General features: G+C 40.3%; 1 protein-coding gene across 1 annotated transcript; it reads right to left on the minus strand.

Annotated features, from left to right (window-relative positions):
• Positions 1–1,086: 1,086 nt before the first annotated feature.
• On the minus strand, positions 1,087–25,867 carry STK17A (serine/threonine kinase 17a). The gene is made up of 7 exons (XM_035552405.1): positions 25,573–25,867; positions 18,341–18,553; positions 10,974–11,118; positions 4,827–4,953; positions 4,056–4,104; positions 3,775–3,954; positions 1,087–2,943 (listed from the first exon to the last, which is right to left on the minus strand). The coding sequence occupies exons 1-7, from the start codon at positions 25,764–25,766 to the stop codon at positions 2,610–2,612; spliced, it is 1,242 nt and encodes a 413-aa protein (XP_035408298.1). The 5' UTR covers positions 25,767–25,867; the 3' UTR covers positions 1,087–2,609.
• Between the last annotated feature and the right edge of the window lie 1,021 nt (positions 25,868–26,888).

Genomic DNA, 26,888 nt, shown 5'->3' on the forward strand with positions numbered 1-26,888 from the left:
ACTAACAGTGAATATGGGACAGAATGTGAGCTGCTCAGCATCTACTGTTGAGTTACAATCTGCGGTTACAAACAGAATTTGAAACAGCTTATAGGCCTCTCAAATGGCCTATAGCATGCTTGCTATGAGCAACCATGAATTGTTGTTATTCTTACACACTTAGGCAGTATGATAGATGCGGCAACAGAAATTAGATTTGTAAGGGGGGGGGGAATGTGAACGTGCCCCCATCTCAGAGCTTTGCTCAGCTTTGTGAAAGCAAGGAAGCATGGATGTGGAAGAGTCAGAGTTGCACTGGCAGATGAATAGCAAGACATATCGCCCCCCAGACCACTGACTAAGCAGTAGAAGAAATGAAGAGTACTGTCTTGCTTAAAACATCTGAAAGATCAGCAGTGGAGGTAGGGCAGGGGCCGCAAGCACGCAGCACCGCAGCTACCATTTCCCGCCAGAAATGCCCAGGTAACACAAGTACCCTCTTAGCTCAGAGTCTTGTTTGACTTCTACTAATCAGCAGCCACAGATATCAAAGAAAATTTGCACAGTAGTGAGAAGCTATCTACAGGAGGTTAAAGAAAAACAACAGGAAATGTCGAATTTCTCCAAAGTATGTAAGGCATCTCTGCTTTGCAATATAAATTACATCCAAGCTCAATTCTTGACTATTGGATGCCTTCTTAAAGGTCTTCGAGGAGCAAGATGTTGCCCTACCTACATGAACATTCAGCATGTAATTCCATAGGGGAAGAAGCCTGATAGTTTAACTTAGGCGCTGTTTTTCCTGATGTGGCTAAGAGCAAAGGCAACCAGCCCCCTGGTGTTACGGAAAAATTCACATTGCTGCACTCAGTTTGACAGTGCTTTTTGTTCAGATTTCTTCTTTACGGGTGCTTTTTCTCCCACCCTTACAGCAATACTAATCAGATCCCCACACTACTGTTTTTGTTATTAATACTGTTTACCTTTTGTGTGAAGGAGCTGTAACACTAACATAAAAAATCCTGTTCACTAGAAAGAGAACATTCCCAGTACATTAGAAATGAAAGTCTGTGGCAACACAGAAGGAAAAAAAAAGGGAAAACTAGCTTAGGAGTTTCTATTCATTATTTTATAGCAAGAAAACTTTTGTCAGGGTTTATTATAAAGGAACAGCATAGGAAACCAAATAAATAGTTGAATAGTTAACAGTATGCAATATAATAGTACTAAACTTCAATTACATAAAAAATAAACTTTGGAACAGCAACGATATTAAAGATTTCTTAGAAAACTAGGACTCAGTCCAAGATCCTCAGACTTCTGCATTGCAAAACCCTGTCAACTTTGATGCCTGGTTGGTCCCAGCTTTACCCTCTGAGGGACCGTGTCCACTGAGAACTGACCCATCCACGCAGCTCCCTAATCCCACTCTGCCCCATCATACACATGCAGTTTTTCCAAGTGTCTAAGGGAGAGCGACTGGGAAGCATGAGGTATGAGTTGTGCTTTGTTGTTTCAGATCAGGAAGAAGATACTGCTTCCTCTGATAGTTACACTGAGCAAGGTTTGCAATTTAGCCTAAGGATGCTTCTTTCTTCCTTGAAGCAGCTGTTAAAGGAACAGAAAGAAGGCAGCAATGACCTCATGCTCCCAGCAAAACCCAAGCTGAGTTCGCAGGGTGGGGGGAAATCAAGGGCTGATTTATCGTAAGTCTGATAAACCGTCTGATCTAACATGTTGAAGTCAGTGGAGAGAAGTTCAGTAACTCCAGCAGAGCTACATCAGACCCTGTGTCGCTTTCTTTTTTGCCCACGCATCAACACTGTGCAGATACACTAAGCTGTGCTGTTAGTGCATCCAGCCCAATACAGGAGGGAAAGGGAACAGTCTCTGCTGGTTCTCGAGACTGACTGACAAGTACATTTATCACTCTCCAGAGCAGGATTTTACTGTACTCTCCCAAATAAATAAAATCATCACCACTGTATCTGGAATTGTTCACTGCTAAGATTTCTTTACCTGTGGGACATATGCATCTCTTGCTAGAGGAACCCAGCTCACTGTTTGGCTATACACCAAATAAGTCTGAGTCTTTGGACTTGATGAAAACAAAGAAATCTACACAGAGCATAGCTTTGAAATCTGTATGTCAAACCAGTCAGTCAAATTCTCTCATACACTTTAAGATCAGCAGATAGTTCCACTGAAGTCAGGAGTGCTAAAAGGTGTTTGAGGAAAACCCAGCATTATGTATTTACTTTCAATGACAAAACATGTCCTAAAATATACTCCTCTTGACATCTGTTACTGAAACACCTGCTATGTCAACTTCTCCAGAACATTAGAACAATTAACAAAATTTGTCTGCTACTCAGAGACAAAAAAAATAAGAAACAAAAATTGCAAACAAAAAATAAGCTTTTATCTTCATTAAATTCCTGTCAGCCACTTGAAATCTTGTTTTATCTGTTCCATAAAATTAAAAACTTGGCACATTTTCCTTAGATGCCACCTATCAACATTTCTTTTATCTAGAACATTTACTGCATATCAGAGATTCCCTTGGCTAGGGTATTTTTGTTTAGCAGAAAACACTTCCTTCCAGTTATAGCTATGAAGCGCCACACAGTTCAGTAAATGAATTCTCCTGGTATTTCTTGCAGCAATGGTTCCTCAAATTTAAATCGTTTGGAAATGGCTTTCTGCTCAGTTGCTTTTTCTTTTTCTGACTGCCTACATTGTCCCAGTGTATATGAAGCCACTACAATTAGTTCTTCTGTCACTATTGATTCTTCCTCCTCGGTTTTCTCAACATCAACAGATTTTTCAGAGGCAGAATCTGCATCTTGCTGGGTGACATTGCTGCTCTCCCCTCCTGCACTCTCATTCCAGGCCCTGGAAATAGGTTCATCACTTTGTTCTAACCATGGATGTTGAAGACATTCCTCAGCAGTTGCCCGTTCCCTGCAGAGGAAGGAAAGCGTTAAAAGAAATGTCCAAGGGAACTTGAAATCTAATGCCTCATGTAAGAGATTCATACAATTTTTCTCCAAGGATATGACTGTACTGGACCGATAGAACTACTAATATAAGTGTGCTGGTGGTTACTTTTTACCTAAAAAGCCCAACAGCAGTCCAAGATGATGAACTGTTAATATTTAAAGTAAAGGAATTCATAGATCCTTAAATATCACAGTTTACTGTATTTCTGAACAACTGTCACAGATTTTTGTTTAAAGTATGAAAGTGATCCCATCCGAACATTCAAATATTTCCACAAAAAAAAGAGAAAACACACAAGAAAAAGGAGACAATTTCAATGGTTGATACACCAACAGGAAAAATCGCGGAAGTTGCACAGGAAGCATTTCCTGTTTTGAGAGCTGAAATTTCCAATTTGCCTCCCACTGAGAAAAGCAAAATAATGAAGTAGGAAGAGTAAGGTACTCTACCAACTCACCAAGACTAGAAGGCATAACGCACAGCTCATTTAAAAGACACCAACAAGGTACATGTACAGAAAGCCAGTATACTGTACCACAAGTTATACTTCATTTACAATTTTCTGACATGAATTTCTGGTTTAGTTACTAACAGTCGGACACATTCAGAACATGCAAGTCAGAAGGAAAATGGAGAACTTCTCTTTTCATGTACATGAAAATAATAGTACATAATGAAATATGAATAATCAAAGTTCCCTTATACTTTAAAGAGGAAAATGCAAGCATGCATCTATATTTAAAACAGATCTGGTCCAACATATTATTATATTCAATTGTCTGTTTTACTTACTCGGGTTTCTTAACCAGCAAAGTTTTGATGAAATCCACAGCAGACTCTGATATGAGGTCAAAGTCTTCTCCAGAGTAACTTACGTTCATTTGAGATATATTTAAGAATGTTTCTTGTTTATCATCCCCTAAGAAAGGCGATATCCCTGTTAGCATAACATATGCCAGTACTCCAATGCTCCTAAATTGACAGTAAAAACCAAAAAGTTTATTTTTGTTGTTGTTGTTATATATATAAACTTCTCAATAAAGTTATGATGATCATTAATTTGTTCAACTTACCACATATCGGTTGCTGTACTGATTGGGTCATAACTCAGAATTTCAGGAGCTATTTGATGGAAAAAAGCATTATTTTTTTTTTCATATGCAGACATGATATTGTAGCTATACAGTGCAAAAATAGGCATGTGGTTAAATTTAATATAAGCCACTTGAATCATGACAGTCTTTGGAAATAGATGTCTCTACTCAAGTTATTTAAATGATTACTATTGTTGGTTAGTTTTAAGTTAAAAAAACTGTTTGCTTTTTATTGCTATCTTCAGAAGCAAGGCCAGTCTCTGTACTAATAGAGGAAGCTCTATACAAAATTTATTGAAAAATAATTTCAATATCCAATATTCCATATTCCATCATGAAAACTTGGACCCATAAAGAATATACTACACAACTTATCAAAGATAATTTCGAGCAGATTTTCAAGGCCTGGAATAATTTATTTATTTTTAAATGAAACTGATACAAACCTCACCAAGCTAAAATACTGTACTCAGTAAGAGCATATCCCTTTCAACCTCTAATCCAAGTAATGCTTGTTATCACTGCTCAGAATCCTCTAAGCGAGTACTCATCAGCACAAGCACACAACTGGCATTTAACTGGCATTTCAGCTTTTACAGCAGTACCACATCCAAGTAATAACACAATCTTTTGACACCGTAACTACGCAGCCAGTCTGGCATTCAAAAAAATTTTGAGAAAATTTTTCGTAACTCCCCATTGCTGAAGTTCCCTTCTCAAGGCTACCTCAATGTTGTGGTAACAGCTTACCTACGTATTCTGGAGTTCCCATAATTTCTCTTAGTTCTTCACTGCTCTTCATTATTCTGGAAAGGCCAAAATCTACTATCTTTATGTCTCCCAGAGGAGACTTACTGGTTAGTAGAATGTTTTGGGGCTGCAAAACAAAGCAAGAAGACCTTCAAGATCACCCAAATCTAATATCTGTGACACCATAACATTGCGTAATTATTTCAGATCATGAGCAACATCAATACATTTCATTACATGTACAGTACACTGGATTTTTTTTGTTATTATTATTTTTAACTGAGTGTGAGCTTGAAGAGACACATAGGCTCGAAGCAGTAGCAGGATTTCCAGTTTATAACCGCAAACCAAGCACCTACCTTTCTTAGCTTGGAGCTCACACAAGAGACATGCTGGTAGCTACCATTTAACAATAGGATATGAAGATCTCCACATTTGTGCCTTTAGTCCTTCAGACCACCTTTCTTCCCCCTCACTTCTCTCCTTGCTTCCTTCCAACAGATGGTGTAAAATACCTCTTGTTGGAGGGTGTCCAAAACTACCCAATCATTTAAAAAACCTGAATACACAAAACTATTTTGACTACACCTGTTTAAAGAAAGTCTGTTGCAATTGACCTCAATCTTGTTCAAACTACAAACAATTGTATTACAGAATACTAACTGAAGAACAGTTAAAAAAAAATAGGGCAGCCTGAAAAACAGGTTTTGAGAGCATCACCTTTGGATAAACTTGTTTGCTCTGACGTCACTAGATCTTGGCTGTCATCCTTCAGAACAAACATTGTGATCATTCAGAAGTTCCCTACCTTCTATCTTGAATGATAGCTCAGTTTAAAAAAAAATAAATAAATCTGAAAACAAACCTGAGACAACAGGTCTTCGATTTTTGCAACTGAAGCGTATCCTTGCCAAGAAAGTCCATGTTTCCCTGCCACGGACAAATGCTCACATTGAGCTCTGTCATTAACTTCTCCAACCAGACAGGAACACTGACAGTTCACAGTGTTCATGCCTCTGGAGAGCCTGACTTCCATGAAAATGGTGAAGGTTTATTTACTGAGAACTTGTATTGCCACGTATTAGGGGTGGTTGAAAAGGGAAGAGAGCAAAAGAAGAACCACTGAGGGGTAGTCCCAGCTGGATTAACACCAACATTTGTACTTCTATTCACTCAGTTGCTCTCTCTTCATTCCCATGTCAATCGCGAAGGCATGTTTTCACATTAACACTCCTCCTCTTGAACAGACAAATAAAACTGTAGAAGAACATTTTGAGATCTCTGAGGGTTGGACTAGATGATCTTAGAGGTCTTTTCCAACCTGAATGATTCTATGATCTCGAGACAGTTCTTCCTGTTGCAAGACCTGAATATAGTCCAGTTCTTTAATTCCCACAAAGTTTAGCCACAGTATTTAAAACGAACTCCATGATGTTATCTATATATTTTCTGTTTGTGAATGTAAGTATTTAAAACAGCCTATTTTTTTGCTTACAAATTGGGATCTGGTGGCCATACAAAGCCACCAGCTTTTGGAGCTGCATGTTACCATATGCTTTATAGTTCACATTTGTTATTTTGTATTTGTATTAGAAAAGCAAACATCCCCAAAAGCTGACCATGCCTTCCTAATTAACTTCTCAGATGTTCTTCCCAGTGGGAAATTTAGTTACTTTCTGAAGAGACAAAGAGAAAGCACAAGAAAAGCATTTCTTCTCTATATTTAAATGAGGAACAATTTAATGGCAACATTTCTTGAAACCCTTAAGCCCTGTTTTATAATGTTTTAGTAGGTAACATAGTTGACAGAAGTTTTTAAATCGACCGTTTTTACACGCTTATTGAGACAGAACTGTCTATAGTACAAATTGAGTCATAACCCTAGAAATAACATTCATTTTCTTCTTCTAAGGAATTACTATGGGGTTAAAATAAAGTGACAGTCCAAACATCAGCATGAAACCTTAAAGAAGCTGTAGCTCTGGATTTACCCTTTCTGTCAGCCTGACACAGTTACTCTAAAGCTTTAATAAAAGGAAGATCATTTTCCTCTATCTATAAAGCTGTTTTTCTTCGGGTTTTGCACTGCTGTAATTAATATATCTAGGATTACCATATGTTGATTTGTCTGCAAAGACCAGAGATGCCCAAGCCAGAGGCTCTCCTGCTAGACATTTTGAAAAGGGCCTTTCACTCTTGCCATCTAGTGTTAATGAAATGTCTGAAAAAAAAGTCAGATACCAACATTTAAAAATCTTCTCTACTGCAGAGACTGTAAGGTTCCAGTTTAGATCCTTGTATGATGTACACTGAACAAAAACATATGAAAAGTTTCTGACTAAATGGACCATCTGAATGGATGTACGCAACTAGATTGGCATGTAGAAAGAAACCACATTACATGGCCACATGAGTCTAGCCCAATGTCATGTTAGCACTGAATTAGCTTTCCCGATGCTCTGAACTTCAGTGCAAAGGCCAAAATAAGACTATATATACAAAGATCTGTTCTCATCTAGCAACTTATAAATTATCTGTGCAACTTGCAGAATAAGTATACTTAGTAAAATGGACACCCTGTAACCCTACACCTTGCAAGCCGGTTTTGAAATCTTGTAAACTGATGCTATAATGGCAAAATCCATATATTGCACATTTCTCATTATTCTAGAGGTCTCTGTGAGCCTTTGGCCCTAATATTTCTTGTAACTTTAATTGGTTTCCAGAAGAGCATGACTAAGAATGCCTAATAATGTTCATCTTTTTAAGCTAATCAATGCCTCACCTTAACCTGTAACATTAATGAAGCTAGGCATCTAATTTTACAATACTGTTGTGGTTTAACCCAGCCGGCAGCTAAACACCATACAGCCGTTTGCTCACCCTCCCCCCTCCCTCTCTGGGATGGGGGAGAGAAACGGGAAAGTGAAGCCTGTGAGTTGAGATAAAGACAGTTTATTAAGAAAGGGAAAAGAATAACAACAACAATAATAATAATGATAATGGTACTACTACTAATAATGTGTACGAAACAAGTGATGCACAATGCAATTGCTCACCACCTGCTGACCGATGCCCAGCCTATCCCCGAGCAGCCGGCCCCCCCTCCACCCCGGCTAGCCACCCCTATATATTGTTCAGCATGACGCCAGATGGTATGGAATACCCCTTTGGCCAGTTTGGGTCAGCTGTCCTGGGTCTGTCTCCTCCCAGCTCCTGCTGCATCCCTAGCCTGCTCGCTAGCAGGACAGAGAGAGGCTGAAAAGTCCTTGGCTTGGTGTAAGCACTGCTCTACAACAATTAAAACATCAGGATGTTATCAGCGCTCTTCTCATCCTAATCCAAAACATAGCACCCTACCAGCTACTAGGAGGAAAATTAACTCTGTCCTACCTGAAACCAGGACAAATACTGGAAAAAAAAAAAATCTGATCCCTAGAAGACAAGACAAGAATTATCCAAGGAATAATAGGTTAGAAACAGGAAGAACAGACTAGCTGGAATGCCCTGGCTATGCTGTATAAAAATACTAAAGTAAGCTGATCAGTTTGCACTAAGAAAAAGTTTAAGGACTCAAATATCTTTAAGTAGAATAGAATTTGCTTGGGGATTGCGTTTTTTTGGTCAACGTGTTCCAGTTAAAAAAAAAAACAAAAAACAAAAAACAAACAAAAAAACCCACAGCAACAGTGGCTAAAGAATAGACTTATTAGAGCGGCACTGCACTTATTCCACAAGAAAATCAATACACGTCCCATAAATTGAGAAGTAAGGCTATAATCAAGAGAGGTTCCATAGATCCTAGATACTCTATACCTGCCAAAAAACAAACAGCTGTGCCCTTTTTGTTATAGAAATTTGAACTCCAAATTAAACTGTTCTTTTGACTTATGAAGTTAGAATTTTTAACCCTTCTTAGTCTCATTGGTGTTCCTTTAGATAAGAAATACTACACTTCTATTAACACTATACTTCTGTATAATAAACTTTCAATCTTAATCCCACTGGAATACTCAAGATGAGAAAGCTAATCTGTAATGTTTTTCTAACAGTCTCATTCTTTAATAATTGCATTAGTTCACTTTCTGAATATTGGTGTAAAGTAACACCCAAACCAATTTCAAATAATGATTTTGCTAGCTGTCCTCACTGTACGCAACATCTTGAGAATAACAGAAAGGGGACAAGGTGTCTGTTCGATAGCCCTAGTAATACATACCAGAGGAGAGTATACCCAAGAGGCTGCTTGGGGTGGCCATTCTCCAAGAGTCCAGGGCAGCGCAGAGCTCTACCCATCTCCATTGCAGACAAGCAGCAGCTAGTCCTTCCTCAACTACCCCAACTTTTTATTATTATTATTATTATTATTATTTTAAGTTCTCTTCCATTCCTAAACCCCTTTAAACTTTACCAAACTCCAATCCAAGTTCAAGTCAAACAGCCGATGAAAAAAGGAAGCTTCTCTTACTCTGCAGCTTTTATATGCTATTAAGAGGAGATGAAAGACTCCCAACTACAATCTACACCCTGCAAATTAAACAGGATCAACACAATACTGAATGTAAATTAAATGTCATTCAACAGTAGCATTGTATTTGCTCTTTCTCCAAGTCAAAAGTGGATTACATTATTGTATTTTGCTATTAAAAACACACCAGGTTTCAACAATCTTTCACAATAAACACACTTTTGGAAAGATAATTGTGTGCCAACCCTACTAAGCCACATCAAAATACCCTTTTTTTTTCCTGCAGTGTTTAGTCTTATTTGAAAGGTTTTGCAGCAAGGCTAGAGGGGCTTTCTAAATGCATCTGTACTAGACAAATGAAAGGCAAACCTTTACAGACCCAAATATGGAACTGATAGCACAAAGGAAGCGTTTCAGCAAGTGTTTGTAAGCTTTTTGATATAGACAGATGCACCGCTTACCAGCGGTACGCTTTGCACAAGTCTTCCAAATGCCACCCTGCAAAATTTAGTGTTTAGTAAATTCCTTACTGCTGTAAGACACTAGGGAAAGCAGCATCAGCCAGACCATACAATAAAAAACAGTTTGAGCCCAATGAGATAATAAGTATGTCACCAAAACAAGCACCCAACCAATCAAGTTTTATAAGCTAGCAAAGCAATGCTGGATGTTTCAATCAGTGAACCAAAGATGCTCAATTTTACATCAGTTTTCAGATCAGACGGAAAGAGTTTAAGGAAGCTTTTCTCTGAGCTTTGAGAAAGCTGCCAGTCTGCAAGCTGTAATCAGCACTGTAGTGTACGTTCACTATTAAGTACTGCAGTAGAATAAAGAACAATGCATTTCAGATCAGATACCCAGCTGACCAGAAAAAAATTAGAAAAAAATTTGAAAATTTTAATGCAAGATGCTTTTAATACTATCTTGCTTAGAAAACTAATTCAACTTCAAAACGAGATAAAATTGCATTCTTTCATACGAGAACATGGATGCAAGCTGAATAAAACTAATTGCAGCTTGCTACAAATGGAAGACGATCATTTTCTGGATCCCCGTTACAACTCCCTTCTTAACCATAAGCGCTACTCTGGATTTCTTATGACAGCAACCATACTTTTCTTGTCACATTTGCAAAGTGTTTGGTAGTAAATGACAAACATGTAAATTAAGTTACACAGCATTTTTTCAGAAAACTACTGAAATGCTATAAACATCCTCAACAAATTAATATACTGTTTATTAGTCCTGTATGAACACTTTATTCTGAAATATTACACATTATATTACCAGTGTCTCTGCCACACTTCTGCTTCATTAAAACTCAACTCAACACAAAACACAGCCCTATTCTTAAAGGACTAAATAATACTCAGACATTTTTATTGCACTTTAAAAATGAGTCAGGTCTTATCCAAAGCACACATTTCCAAATTAAGGTACAATGCAAATCCACATTTCACTCAGATTTTGTATTTGATATAATCATAGAAGCTCTCTAAAAGACTTGCAAACCTAGTGCCTAATACTACAACCCAAAAGGTTGAAATTTATCATTTGAGGAATATCTAGATATAAATCGTGTTAATTATAAGTTAGCATTAGTATGATACATGACCAGCAAGGAAGCCAGAACTTAAAAAAAAAAATTAAGAAAAAAAAAAATAGGGCAACACTCTTACCTTTAGGTCAAGATGAACTACATTGTTTCTGTGCAAGAATGAAACTCCTTCCAGGATCTGCTTCATAAGTCGCTTAACGTCTTTTTCTTTGAAGGCTTCCTCTCTTTCAGCAACACACTGGTCAAAGATTTCACCTCCAGCGGCACTATGGAACAGCATGAATGTTACTATTTCAAAGACAAAGCTATAGTCCCCATTTTGCTCTACTTGCACCATTTTATTCAGCATAATAAAGATCAGCAGGCGGTATTATCCAGTAGGGGTATTTTCAGTTATTAAACGTTTGGCAAGCTCTAGCAGCCTAGGAAGGCTTGCATGCAGTACGGCAGCTTTCAAGAAAAGCAGAGATCTCATTCATTTAGGTTAGACAACACAAATACTACAGAAACTCTTGGGCCTATTTTGGAAACAGTGACTATGCTTTGAGATGAATGCTACATTTGTTTAAGGGCAGTGTTTAACATAAAAGATATGCCTTTTGCCATTCCTACTAAGCTACATGGAAATTTGACCGAAGCAAGCCTTTGCAAACACAATGTAAAATAGCCCCACCTTCAATCCTCCTCCAAAGACTTTGCACACACTCAAAAAAGACTAAATGTAAAGTTTATAATTGTTTGTGAAGTCTCTGGGGTGCAGGAATGCTTTAAGTTTCTGAACGGCTTTCATCTAAAAATACTTCTGAAAGTTTTAGCTCTCAGAGCTTGATTCCTTATCTTTTGTTTATGCATTGAAATAAAAAACAAAGCAAAAGGAAAAATATGAAAACCACTACAGATGAATAATAAAGCGATTTTAAAGTAGTCCAAAGCCACACATAGGACCATCTCTGTACAGCAATGACTCTAGAGATGCCTTACAACATGACCCTGCAGCATCAGAAGTACAATACGCATAGCAGATGCTCCATCCTAAAACCAGTAGGGGCATAAGAACATCAGAATGGGGCCAACTCGTATATGGATTGCTGGATTACTGCTTATCAACATACAAATGAAATTAACACGCACACATTTTCTGTTTCACATGGAATTCTACAATCACCCCTTAGCGAAAGACGGTGAAACCCCCGAGGACAGTCTTCTCCAGTTACCCCACATGGTGACATGCCCAACCTAGCTCTGCACAAGTGTGAATCTTCACTGATGCATAACCATCTCGTCTGCATCATCTTGCTCTTTTTTAAATTTTACCACCGAGGCCATCCAGAAGACAGAGGAATATTCAACGTGAATTTTGATTTACATGATTTACAATTATTATTTTTTAAACCTTCCCAGATAGTTTGACTGCTGTTATTTAAAATTTGCCCTGCAGATCATCTTGCAAGAAAAAATAATTTAGAAGATGCTTACATCTCAACATTTTCTAAAGTTTTCTACTCCTGTATTTTATGCTGGTTAACTGGTAAAACAGTATGATTTGCTTTATTAAACCAAGTTTTTGTTGTTGTTGTTGTTTGTTTCATTCCTCAAAAGGAGAAGTCCATTTCGTTTTTTCTCTATCCTGTATCAAAGATCATGGAGCTAAAGAATAAAATGAGTTTTCAATCAAGTGAGCATTAATGCTCTGATTCCCCTACAAATGCGTATTCTGGACACTCTTCATCACGTATTTCTTCAGTACACTTTTATTTAGTTCAAGAAGAAAGGCAGTAATATTTTAGCTTTGGATGGGATTTAGGTAATTTATTCTAACATTCTAAATAAAATTCCTTTTTAAAAGTACTATCACTTGGAACTTCAAGATGGGCATAGAATATTGTCTACTGTAATTAATAAACAACACATTCTGTTTTAAGAATGTCATAATATGCTACTTGGAAGACTGATTTAATCCCTTGTAGCATAAATTATAATGCATACACAGTGATAAAATCTACGACTAAAACTACTATATATTTTATTACAGCAGCAACTCTTTGCCACTTGAAAAAAGCAAAGCAGTACTTCTGTTTAAATCTACAAATGAAGTAGGAATTATCCCTCCAAACAGTTGTTGTCAATCAGGGATCACTTTTTAAAAAATAAACACGGCTGAAAATCAGCAAAGGGAGGGGGCCTTATAAGGCCCTATTTTCTGTATGTCTGCTTGCTGGTCATGACAAAATTAAGTTATGCTCATGAACAAATAAGAACACCGACATAGCAAGCTAAAATGTAAGCTACCTGGAATTTTAACATGACACTTAAAGAATCCTGAATTGCACTGCTTAAAAGTCAAGGCAATCGGAGTCGAAGCACAGAACATCCCTTCATTGAAATCAAAAGACAGCACTAGCAGGAGAGAAGAAAACCCTGGATTCAGATTTTTATTTATTTCTGAAAGGTATTTAAGTAACCTGTGGTACTTCTGAAGATGCTTCGGTTCATCATCATCTTTAAAAGTGAGACAAACAAATACAGCCCTTAGACATACACACCCACTTCATGACTTAGGAAGCACAGCTGTAGACAAATATATTTAGCTTTACAAAGGACTTGCACATGGAAAAGTGATTTCAAATGCAATGTTTCATTTATTTTTTGATCAACTGCTCTATTTAGGATGTAGACAGAGCAACTCCTTCCAGACAATTCACTCCATCCCAGAATTGCCACATTCAAATAAATAATTAGTGACCCTTTAGAAGAGCACAGAGAAATTTGTTACTGCAAGACTGTTTTGTGTATTGTTGCTGTGGAGTGAGCTGAACTGATTCCCTTAAGCAAAACAGTCAGCTGACTATGAGCCAACTCAGTCACAAGTGGTTGAAAGTACAATGTCAAAACGAACTCCAAAAAGATTCTCCTGTACATCCATGCCAAATTTTGCCAAGCTACTTAAAAATATTTTCAACTCTGGTATTTTGCATTCCTCAACTACACTTCAGAAAAAAAAAAAAAAAAACACACACAGAAGGGATTAAAATACCTGTTAGGAAAGTTTTCTGGGCATGTCAGTACTATGATTTCAGTATCCATGCAGACCAAGAGTTCTCCTGTGTTTAGAATTTATCCATTTTTCCTTCAAGAGCACATCTTCAATTAAGTTGCTGCTTTTCTAACAATCACTATGAAATAACTTGCTTTGCTGTGTAACCCCACCCACCTCTACAGAAAATTTTCACAGGAGATTAAAGCAAAGAATTGTCTTTAGGACAACAAAACCTTTAGAACAAGTCACCTTAATCTGAAACAAATGGAAAAGGCAATATTTAGGGGCATAACTTCCAGAAATTCGGTGTTGTTTAGAATGCATTATTTTTGTAGTGCACATTCCCTTAGCCAGGTGTAAGAGGTAAGATGAGAGATTTGAGATGTATGAATTCTTTCCAAACCTAAAAGTTGCAGCAACCAGTATTCCTTAGAAATTACCATATTTATGACAATACTGTTGTACTACTAGCTTCTCTATAGATTCAAGTGAAATCCAAGTGCTGTTCATCAGTGAAAGCATGCTAACACTTTGTTACTGCTTATCAGTATAAAAACGAGCTAAAAATCAGTTGAATGTCTAGAGCATTAATCATGGTTACAATCATGTTGACTTGAAATTCAGTGAAGACTGCTTATCTTCCTCTGGACATCCTAATGCACTGCACAAAACTCAACATCCTACTTTTTTCAAGTGCACTTACAATACGTTAAGAGTTAGAGCGTATCATTAGAAAAAAGGCTGAACAAAGCTATTTCAGTGCATCCAAAAGATTCAAATCCCCCTAACTTTAATGGATCAGAAACTGCGACAGTCTTCCATAAGCCTCAGCAGCACAAATCCTCAGAACACAGATTCGGATAACAAGTCCTTAGAATACTCTTGATGTCAAATATGAGTGAGACCAAAAACAGTCTGCAAGGATCAAAAATTCACTTATGCTCTGTCAGAAGGCTATCTTGAAAGTGTTACCCTTGGAAGATAACTGGAAACTCATTTGTTTTCTGTACACAGAGCTTATATTCCAGGGACATCCCATCAAGGTGGCTGTAACAAGACCACATATTCATGCTCAGTACTAACGACATTCACACCCTCCTTTCCTCAGCGAGGCATACACCACTGGATAGCAAGCATGCAAGCAAATTCTCCGAGAATTTTTCAAGTGTAAGGACACCATTGCACACCACGAGCCCAAAGACAGAGGTAACTAAGTCTCTACCTGATGAGAGAACACACGGGTAGAAAGCATTCATATGCATTAAGCTGCATAGGCTGTTCTTTCAAGCTCTTGGTTGCCAGCCAAATGCAAACTCGTGTCCCCCCTGCCGCAACCTTTCTGACTGGGGAGCCTAAGGGCTGAGATGCAGAGCATGAGGTAACCAACTCAGTTTGAGAAGCTTTCCACTAAAACTTTACAGAAGCTCCTGCTTTGATTCGATTGCCATCTCTAATACCTGCGTTAAGCGCTCTAACAGACGGTGTGCAAACACTGGAGCAGCACAATTATCCAGACAGTACAGGAAGGAACGTTCTCCAGGTCCAAATAGCTAGAGGTGGAAAAAGTACTTCATGCAGCATATCAAATAAACCCCAACCACCTCCTCAAGACAGCGAAGACAACTTTTTTCTTTCTTAAAGCTCACATAACAAAAGTCTACTATATATACACACACAAGACGCTGGTAGGTAACTATTCAATTCATGAGCTCCTTAGAACACATAATGGCCTAGATTTTGAAGTTACACAAAGATGTTTCTCCAAAATCTGACCCACTGATTGCAATATCCTCCATTCCTTCCACAAATGTATAAACAAACTGATGACCACTTCAAGACACCAGTTCTGAAGCACCAGATGCACTCTTAGTTCTTTCTTTCAAAAGAAATCAGGAACAGTAATGCAGGTTGTGTATAAATATTGAGCCCAGTAGCTACATTAAAAGGAAAAAAGCAATTTTGAAATCTGAATGTGTCAGGTTTTCCCCAGACACTATGTGTTTTTCAGTAAACATTTTTATTCATTCAATTTTCACTGAAGTACAGAAACAAGACTGTTCCAGAATAATTCCAGACTTTACATACTGCCCCTTAAGACGAGCTCTTAAACTCTCTGCTGCTTGTTGGCACAAAGCTTCAACAAGTCAGTGTTGTTAGCATGGATATAGATACAACCTTGCCATCCTGCTGTTGTTAAAGCCAACACTAATGCCTCACTGCTTGCCATTGCTCAGAGCTTGTATTAACACTTAGCAGCCAATTTTAAGTTTGCTTTCTGTCAAAACTGATACTGCTTTAAAGACAACCCTCCGTATGATTAATATTTCTTCTCATGAAGGCAAAGCACTAGCACCCCACCCCCCTTACAACAGATCCTACATCAAGGGAAGAACTTCAAAACCTTAGCAGATAAAGTTAGTGGGCAACAATTAAGTATTTATTTTTCTGCTTTCCATGATAAAGATCTGCCGCGCAGACCATCAAGCTTAATAGAAACTGAAATGCCCTAGAGAAGCTTACAGTCCAGATATGCTCTTTAATCCTCTGCATACAGAATGTCAGAAATTTACTAACATTCATACCTGTTTTGTTACAACATGCCTCTGGAACATGCTGACATTAAAGAAGCATCCAGACATATTTGCTGAAGTCAGTGAAAGAGCGTTTTTGTAATTTACAGCTCCAACACACAGCTATTTATCTGTAACGAGGTATGACTGATGCATATAAAAACAATAATGCTGCTAATTATGGAACAACCTGGTTACTAGTTAATACTTTGGATTAAAAATGTTTTGTAATTGTAACAGAACTGAGTTCTAAAGGAAAACTAGCAATCTGCATTAGGATTAGTGCAAAAACCATTGCTCATCGCAAGCTGTGAATTCTACTGCTTATTATATACCTACACTATCCAGAAATTTAAACTGCTTTCTAATTAGATCTGTGTTACTAGTGTTTAGAACATGTATTTTTTCATCTCCAGTAACTGCAGAAGCTCTGTCACACTTTTGCATTATAATAAATACTTGAACAACTCATAAATTCCTAATACCATAACTGCACAATGAAGCTGGAAAAAACGTATTCTAGAAGGAAGCTTGCCTTAGCAGACACAGTCTCATTCCATGTCGCTTAAGTGCAAAGATAAAGTTTCTTTTGACTTCTGAACACCATCAGATTTGGGCACAAGATTTTTCACCATTCATTTCTGTCATCAAGGAATGAAAACACCTGTACGAACTAGATTTACTTCAGCAGACAGGTCAAGTCACTTCTGACCTATCAAGCCTCACTGTTCCTCTCCTAGTTATTTTAGAGCCATAGAGCTTTCACAGGATCTTAACTGAGTTCAACACCAAGAAGTATTTGGCTACCTCTTGGAACCCAGATGACAAAAAACAAGGTCTCTGGGTAGCAGATAAACATTCACAGCTGTAAAAAAAAAAAATCTCATCTGGACAAACTCAAAGCAGGGGAAACAAAAGACAAGTGTAGAGTCACAAGTTAAATGCCACTGTTCTAGGTGAAGGTGAAATACGAAACTATTCTAGGTCTGAATCCTCATACTCTCTTGCAAGTCTGATTTTCTCCAAGACAACACTGGAGCACTATGAGATATATCTTGAGTTTCTGCTCAACAGGTCTTTAACCTCTTACTGATACAGTGCTCTTGTCTTTTGCCAGCGCATGAAAGACAAGTTCTTGTCTGTATCACATTAAGAAGATGCAGTTAGCCAGACAGCATGACTGAACAAACTATTCTGGAAGCACTGAGTATGGGAGAGCTTGCGGTCCTAAGCTTACATGCTTCCTGAAAGATCTGGTGTTCGGAAAACTTAATAGTTTAACCAGAGAGAGCAGCCAAGAGAAGGAAAGTTTCAACACCAAATTCCCTAGTGCTAACTGCAATAGGATACCTATAAGTAAACTGCTCCAAGTGCTAGCTCTGTATTAATGCATGAGATTCATGAAGAGATGTATCAAGCTGAGAAAAATGAGTACAAGTTCTGATATTTGTCAGTTGTCTTCAAATGATTCCCCATCCCAAATTAACTTCAAAGTTCAAAACCAAGAAAAACAGATTTCACTTCATCTTTGTCACTGCCAGCAACAACCTTCAGTACTTTCACAGATACTCATTGCTTCTTTCACAAGTAGAGACTGTGCACAGTTCATATTTCACTTTTTTTTTTAACTATAGAAATTATGTTTCAGCTTTGAAAGACACTGCATAATTGGAGAAATGTATTATATTGTGCTATAGTTAAAAGACTGCACATAACTTCCTGTAGTACTGATTTTCTCTGCAATTATTTTTTAATTCAAGCAGATAGCAGGCAAACAGTAAAATTGTTTTGCATATTATTCATAGACACACAAGATTTTTACATTATTAACTTTAAGCAAATACTGCAGAAGGTTATTCAGGAATTATTATTAGTACTTACTATTCCAGGACTAAAATCATCTCTGTTGCAGTTTCATAAACTTCATGCAAGTTAATGACCCACAGGTTGCATTGTGCCAACTCAAGGACTGCAATTTCATGGATTATTTCCATCCGACAGTCTTGACCCTTTCTTCTTTTTCTCATGAATTTTGCTGCAAACTCTTTTTCGGTGTCTTTCTGGATACATTTCTTCACCACTGCAAATTTCCCTCTAAAATTAAAGGAGAATTTTAAGTTAGAAATAAGTCCTTTAGTGAAAACTTTAGTACAATCCTGTTGCAGCTTAACCCTATCAGGCAGCAAAGTGCCACACAGCCACTTGCTCATCCCAAGTGGGATGGGGGGGGGGGGTAGAATTGGAAAGGTAAAAGTGTGAGAACTCCTGGGCTAAGATAAAGAAGTTCAGTAGGTAAAACAAAAGCCACGCACAAGAAAAGCAAAACCAGGAATTCATTTGCTCCTTCCCATGGGCAGGCAGGTGTTCAGCCACCTCCCAGGAAGCAGGGCTCATCACGTGTAACAAACAGTTTCTTGGGAAGACAAGCACCATCACTCCAAGTGTCGCCCCCTTCCTCCTCCTTCATCCCAGTTTTATCGCCGAGCACGATGCTATGTAGTGTGGGACATCCCTTTGGTCACTTTAGGTCAGCTGTCCTGGTTCTGTCCCCTCCCAGCTCCTGTGCACCCCCAGCCTGCTTTCTGGCAGGACAGCATGAGAAGCAGAAAAGTCCTTGGCTCTTTGTAAGCACTGCTCAGCAACAGCTAAAAATATTGGTGTTATCACCACTATTTTCAACAAAAATCCCAAACACAGTATAGTGTGAGATCCTACAAAGAACTACTACAAAGATCCTACTCTTAAAAGTCAAGAGCATAACAATCCAGAATGTAACTTAACCTCCACTAAAGGTAAGGATTTAAGAGTAAACAAACAAAAAACAAAACCCCTCAGTTAAGAAACTTGACTTTCAAACGTATAAGAAAAAATGAGCTGCACTAGTTAGCAAGATGAAGACACCACAGAATATCTTGAGCTGGAAGGGCCCCACAAAGATCGAGCCCATCTCCTCAACCTTTCATAAAAGGCCAGTAAAAAGGTGCACGAGCAAGCCGTTTATGCTTTCTGTGACTATACTTCAGCAAACTAATTGCCCGGTTATTGTTTTCCCACTACATTCAAGGCGACAGCAGCCAACAGCTTCATTCAGTGACTGCTCAAGATCCTTCCCTATTTACTAGGGACATTTAAAAAAAAAAAGTCACTTTGTATTTCCACCATGTTATGTCTCCAATGACAACAGCTATAGTTTTGATTGCTTAACAGTTCTCAATCCTTTATTCTTGGTCTCGTCGTTTAAGGAACAGGAAACATTTCAAGAAGCACAGAAGCTTGGCCAACATAAGGCATTCGAACAGTTTTTGCAACAATGACATGTGAACACACACACTGCGCAGAACTGAGCACAGCGCTTAACCCACATTAACGTGCATTGTTTCTGACAGAACATCCAGCGGATGAGCTGCACCACGCCAGCAGCCTAGCTAAAACCACACGGCAGCGCTTACATCAGAAGTTTTCCCCCCCAGCATTTTCGACTGAAGTTCCTGCCCTAAACTTCCTTGCAGCAGAGTCCAAAGCCACCTGCTCCACTCAGTCCCGTTCATACCACCCTGATTTTTAGAGTGAAAAGGTCTGTTAATTAATGCATCATCTAATGCCGTGACAAATCCCCACACTTTTAAGTATAGCGATCTTACCTGTACGGGAAGAATTTAAAAGAAAACTATCTTTATTTGTATGTAAACATGCTTATAAAGCTGCAGGAATAGCTTGCAGGGTCTCATTTTGTTTCCTTATTACCTTATTGTAGGGTAGCTGAAACCAAAATTAGAGTCCTCATCTGGTCTGGAATACAATTACAAGGGTTTTGCCTCTCTTATGTCCAAGCTGAAGCGTACAGAGTTAACTAATTCAGCTCATGTCAGACTTCTCACTCTCACAGCTCCTAACCTATTGGCAGCCTGCTTTCCATGAAAAGTGACTGCTGAAAGGAGTTGTGGTCAGCCCGCTTATAATAGAAATTTGTTTCAAAATTGCCCAGTCTAAATTAAGTCAAATAAGCACCCACAAAGTGGATATTTGCTAGGCAATCTCACTAAAATAATCTAACTTGTGACTACCGAGGCAGCCACAGTTATTCCTCTGGGAATAATATTTTGCATAAGCGCACATTATCTGCAGCACCGTACTATTAGTATAGATCAGAGCACAGCAGATGTGAAGGCTGACAAACAGTAAGAAAATGCTCTACAGAAGCTTTGCAAGTGCGTGAAAATATTACGGGATTCTGTAGTCGTAGGAAAGGTGTGGTCAAAAGATTGTTCTAAAATGGTTTAAACAATATAGACAGCATGCCGTGGGAGGAACAGGCACCCAAAGCCTCTAGAAAAGAGGCTAACAAACAACTACATGCCTGCTAGAGATCTATCAAAAAGCATGCTGGAAGAAATAACAAATGTGGATAGCATGGGCAGCTTATCAGGAAACACAGAAGTGTTCCAAAGATTATATGCTCCTGATCCCAAAAATATTGGGAGGCCAGCGTTTCTTTCAAGTGGAGTTCTAGGAAGCTTGTGATTAGTGTCGTGGCTACAAGCATAAACATCCCTCCAGTATTGCAATCCTAACCACAATTGAGAGCAACCTTCCCTGTGTAGCTAGGGAAAAGGCTTTTAAGTTATTCCAAAGACCTGCATCTGTATGACTCGTGTGCAACAAAGTTATGCATTCACCAAAGGTGCTAAAAGCCCTGCTGAGGCTGCATTTTGGCTTGAAAACCAATATTGCGCAGAGAGAAGAGCAACAGCTATGCTGATAGAAAAAGAAAAAGAAAGACTTGGGAAACTAACACAGCTTGCTGCTGAAGGGTCTTTTATTTTACAACCTGGTGAACACTAAGCATTTACACCAACAATCTGGACCGCTGGGTTCCTCTGTCTCTATTTTTCTTGAATAGTCTCTGACTGCTCAGCTCCCTTCCGAACGCATGCCTCCTTACCACTGAGTCCAAAGCTTTTAATTCTAGCACCAGCAAGGCACCTAGAAACAGTAGCTTCAAAAAGTTTTAAACCTCTCTGATACAGCCTTCAAGCAGCTCGGTGTTGTTTAGACCAACATACCAAATCTGGAAGCAAGTGCCTTAAACCTAATGAGCCCGATGTCGCCGACCCCAATGGAAATCAGACAGCATTCCCAGAGCGCGAGGGACTGCTGCATGTGGCCACGCGTGCAGTGCTGGGCCGGGCTGGACAGAAGCCTGCGAGGTGATGGGATTAAAAGGACAGGTTACGCAGGGGGCCAGCCAACAAATGCTAATTCTTAGTTGTTCAGGACTAAGAATCGTGCCCAGCCCCTTGGTGGTTATACCTGTAATTACAGCCATTGTAACTGCGCCTGCAGAACTCACCTTTTCTGAATACGATCCCAGAAGAGAGCAAACTTGACAAACCTGATATTTATAACCAACAGAGCTAATTACTATGCAGCCTGCTAGGTTCACAGCTGAGACTATTTCTGAGCAAAGATCCAAAGACATTGTCCACTGGACAACCAAAGCAAGTACACTTCCAAGCACTTTCTTTTTGATAGAGACAGTGCAGTAGACAGAGACAAGACTGATATAAACAAGCTTTCCCAAGAAGTACACCTACGTGCTTCATCTTTGCTTTTCTTAAAAGCATGCTTTTCAGAATTCCTTATAAAAATCAGATCTGCTGTTAAGTAGTTAATACGGTATTAGACCATAGCAGTTTAGCTGTATTAAGAGCTAACAAGGAGAACATAGTGTTGAAGGCAGCACAGTTTTGAGAGGAAATGTTTAACGTTCATCTCCAAAGGTAAAAACTGGCTATCAGTTATCAAAACACAACAAAAAATACATTTAAGGGAGACATGAGTAGGAAAGTAGAAGTAGCTCTCTGTTTTCACAAGAGCCTCCATCAGAAATTCTGATTTAAGGTATCACATCTGAGTACAAAGAAGCTCAATGTCACCTTCCCTGATTGCCAACAGAATTAGCATCATTTCATCTGGCATACAACAGGGCTTAAAGGAAAAGCCTCAAATCACAAATCAAATGTCAAATCAGATAAACAGGAACATTTATGTCATACCAATTCACTTTGTCACAGGTTCAGAAGAACAGAGAACTAACCTGACTGTAATGCTTATTTTCAAGATGGCCTATTAAACATTGTCACTGTTACTAATAAAAGGAGTAACAGCAATTCCCATTAACCTATTTATTTTACAGAAAGCTGAGAAAAATTTTCCGAGATCCATAAAACTATAAGCAATTTCTTACAAAATTCATAGCAAACTTTTTCCCCCCAAAAGTGTGATTTTCTTTCTAAATTTTTCGTTTCCAAAGAGCAAGGGGTGGGGAGATGCCATTTCCGATGCTCACGAGCAATTAGCTCACACCGATTTGTTCCCAAATGGCAGAACCAGCTACCTGCAAGCCTTTGCTTTCACCTCCTTTTCTCTGTCACGTCGTTCTACAAGTGTTTCCCCCAGCTGTGCAACTGCAAGCGGCCGCTGAGAAGTGCGACAGCATGTGCACACATTCTTACTGATGCACAGAACTGTACAAGAACCATATACCACTAAGAAGTGAATTCCTGAAGGCTACCTCAGAAATATGCAAGTTCAGGCCAAAATTTTTGGGAAAAAAAAAAAAAATCAATACATAGGTTATCTGCACATGAAACCGCAGTCAAAAAAAAGGAAAAAAAAAAGAGTGTTTCTTGATTATTCTGTTCAGTCTCTCCAGATGATTAAAATAGCTGTTATTCTTAGCTCTGGGTGGAGAATGAGCTTGTCTGTTTTAACAAAAATCTAAGAATGAGGAAAATCGACTGAATTGCACTTGATGTACATTTACACAGATGCACTGCATCCATTTTGCTGGCAGAATATTGCTGGTTTTAGAGCTATCATTTAAGAAGACTCCTGTGTTCTAGTGAGAGGAAAGCAAGGCCAGCTGTTTATGCCTTTCTCCAAGCCAGCTCTAGAACCAGGAGTATTTTCTGAACACAAATTATAGCTACCAGTACGTGCATAGCTTGTTTGAAATTAAAAGAGGAAAAAAAGAGCACAATACTCCAGCAGTGAGCTAAAGAATTAATAGTCTAGTAGCATTTTGTATGCAGTTACGAGATATTTTGTAGAGGAAAAGGAGAGAAGTATCTGAATACAATTACACCGGACACTTTAAAGAAGCTCTAGGTAATATAAACCAGTGATGAAAAATTTTGTTTGAGGCTGTGTTTCTGGAACATGGAGCTTAGACATTCACACACTCATGTGTAGACTTGCAAATATCCTTCAAATCTGTCACCACAAAAAAAAAAAATTGCTCCTAATTTTACAGTAAAATTACGGCTTGAGTGTAGATAAGGGGAAAAGGCAATTTTTTTCCCTGTTGTCAGCAAAGTATACAATACTTCAAATTAACTTATATCAATGTAGCCCTAGCTGAAATCATTTAAGAGAGTGAGCTGACTAGAAGTGGCACCCTTAAAACATGCATCAAAAAAAGTTTGATTTCAAACATCACGCAACTTGAAATGAAGATTTACCTGAGAACATTCTGATTCGGGAACAACAGAATTAATTAGGCTCTGAAGACCAGCCCAGAACTTATTAAAACATTTCATTAAAAAATGCCATTTCTATGTCAGCTTAAACATCTTAAACTAATTTTCCTTCCAGAGTTGCCACTATAACCACACTTCGAGCATTCTTCCTAAATTAACCTGTTTATTCTAGCAGCTGTATTTGGGTTTACTTACAAATGCCTGCTCAGCCACTGCACCAGGCAGCAGCCTTCTGAAGCACGTAACCCTTATATACTCAAAGCAATTTTTCCTGCAAATAGAAACAATGAAGCCTGATTTCCTGCAGTTTTGCACCAAAGTCACCCTTGCGACACCATGACCTGGTTCTTCCCACACCAACCTAAGATCCTTCCACCAATACCTCCCCAGGAACCCACTACCATGCCACCAGGGGCCAGCAGCCCCCACACCTCCTTTCCCTCCCCACTTTTTTAGGCCAATGCTCCTCGACCTTCGCCCACCTTCCCCTGCCTCTTCCCACCTCCTCCACACATCAGTGAGGAAGAACAGGGGACAAGGGCAGCAGGTGCCAGGGCTGCTGCTGGCACACACATGCTGGAGGCCAAAGAGCACACAGACCTGCGGAGTTTGTGCAGCTGCCTCGAGCTCAGCAGCGGTGCTAGATCTGCTTTCTCCTCTCCCCCTGCTACCTGCTTTCAACGCTATTTATACCGTGTTATTCTCAACCCCCTATCTGAAGCTCAGCTCTCACATTACTTCCCTGGTTCTGGGAAAAGGGTGGGCAAACACACACAGCACACAGACTGCTTTTCCTTACCAATTTCCTTAGCAAACTTAGCTACCAAAGTAGGATCAAAAATCACTGCATGCACAAGGACTGCTTTTCGGCTGAGAAAAAAACCTGTCATCCCAGGCTGCTAACTGATCCAAGTCCTCTGTAAAGATAAGCCTGCTCAAAAGTAGAGACTTTCACAGTTTATGAACAGAAAAAGTGATTTCTGCTAAGCATGCATTATCAGTAAGACACCCTACAAAGAGACAGCTATGAGGGTCAGCAAGACTTTTCACTTACCACCTTTAGGTTGCCTTGATGCCTAAGCAGCAAAAACTTCTCTTTAATGGAAGCACTTGGGGTGAAGCACCCACTTTTTAAAGTAAAAATGTAGTAAGAAAGCATTTGAAATTGAACTAAGAGACCAAGAATGCACACTCATGTACGTGCTATACATATACGTATTCACTCCTATACTTAAAGAGAAGATGATGAAAACATTTGTCATTTTGGAGCAGAGCAGGTAGTTTAGATCGGTAAGCACTCTGCCACTGCACAAAGCAGCACAAACCCTTAGGACAGACACAGCTAACTCCGTTTAACGTAACTACAGGTGCAGAACCACAGCATAACGCCAGGCTCTTCTCCAAGCACGGCTCTGATCAGAGATGACTCCACACAAAACGCCACGCCGGGAATCTCCCGTTCAGAGCGAGGTTTGCTGTAGCACTCGCTCCCCGCGTGGGATTAACCCCTGCAGCCGCACCTGCGTGTGCCAGAAGGGATTTTCACCTCCACCCCCCCCAGCCCGCACCCACCTGCCCAGCTCGCGGCCGGGGCTGAGGCGGTACCGCAGGTGGAAGGGCTCGCTGCGGATGGCCGTGCGGATCTCCGACAGCAGCCCGCCCCGACGGGGCTGCGGCTGCGGCTGGGGCTGGGGCTGCGGCGGGCGGGCACCGCGGCAGCGCCCGGCCTGAGGCGGCGGCGGCGGCGGCTTCTCCTCGGGGCTCATGGCTTCTCCTCGCCGGGCGCTCCGAGCCGCTCCGGGTCCGCTCGGCTCCGGCTCCGCGTCCCGCCCGCCGAAGGGAGCCGAGGGGAGGCGGCCACGGCCCCGGGCGCCGCCCTCTCAACGCCTCACCTTGGCGGGCGGGGGCTGCCGAGCCGCGGCCGCTGGGCGGCGGTTGGGCAGCGCCCCCTGGCGGGGCCGCCTCCTCCCGCTGCGAAACAGGGCGGACAGTGAGCGGCCCGCACCTCGGAGTGGCGAGATTTAAATGCTAATAAAGCTCAGAAGCGCTAATAAAGATGTGTGTCCGAGTTCTGGGTTGTGTGTCCGAGTTCTGGGTTCTCTCGGCCGGCCAGGCACGCCTGCTCACGCGTGGTCAGCGCTCACGCGTGCCCTGAGGGAAGCGTAGGGAGAAGGGTGAAGCCTGAGGGGAAAATGGCAGAGATGGACACGAAGGGCATGGCCCTGGGGGAATGGAGCCTCAAACCGTCGGTGGGGACACCGGTGGGCTGGAGGGAGGTGCAGACTAGAGGGGCAGTGGTAGCTCCAAGTGTTTCTTCTCAGAAAGAGCAGTCAGGCATTGGAGCGGGTTGCCCAGGGAGGTAGTGGAGTCACTGTCCCTGGGGGTGCTCAAGGAAAGGTTGGACGTGGTGCTTAGGGACATGGTTTAGTGGGTGACATCGGTGGTAGGGGAATGGTTGGACCAGATGATCTTGGAGGTCTTTTCCAACCTTTGTCATTCTGTGATTCTGCAAATCCCCGGGCACACCCAGAGGAACCTTGTTGCTGCCTGTGCTTGGCCTCCGTGGTGTGTAAGGCTCCAAAGAAGCCTCTCCGACAGCTGGGGTGCACCTAACTGCTCCCCTCCGTCTGTGCCTGAGCTCAAAATGCCCGCCTGAGGTGGGTGGGACTGCCTCCCCGCTATTTGTCCAGCTTGGTTTCAGTTGGCTTGTGGGGTTAGAGGACTCGCATAGGAAGCTCAGGCCTGGTTTCACAGAATCCCAGAATCCCAGAATGGTTGAGGTGGGAAGGGACCTCTGAAGATAATTTGGTCCAACCCCCCTACTCAAGCAGGGTCACCCAGAGCATGTTACACAGGATCACATCCCGGCAGGTTTTGGATATCTCCAA

The sequence above is a fragment of the Cygnus atratus genome, chromosome 2, assembly GCF_013377495.2.
Source record: "Cygnus atratus isolate AKBS03 ecotype Queensland, Australia chromosome 2, CAtr_DNAZoo_HiC_assembly, whole genome shotgun sequence".
NCBI lineage: Eukaryota > Metazoa > Chordata > Aves > Anseriformes > Anatidae > Cygnus > Cygnus atratus.

Bases quoted from the DNA above. Each gene is read 5' to 3' on its own strand.
- STK17A (XM_035552405.1), bottom strand. From the start codon at position 25,766: ATGAGCCCCGAGGAGAAGCCGCCGCCGCCGCCGCCTCAGGCCGGGCGC. The intron at 18,554-25,572 runs GTGGGTGCGGGC...CTTTAATTTTAG, and splicing joins CCCGGCCGCGAGCTGGGCAG to AGGGAAATTTGCAGTGGTGA. The intron at 2,944-3,774 runs GTAAGTAAAACA...CTTCCTCTGCAG, and splicing joins TTGCTGGTTAAGAAACCCGA to GGAACGGGCAACTGCTGAGG.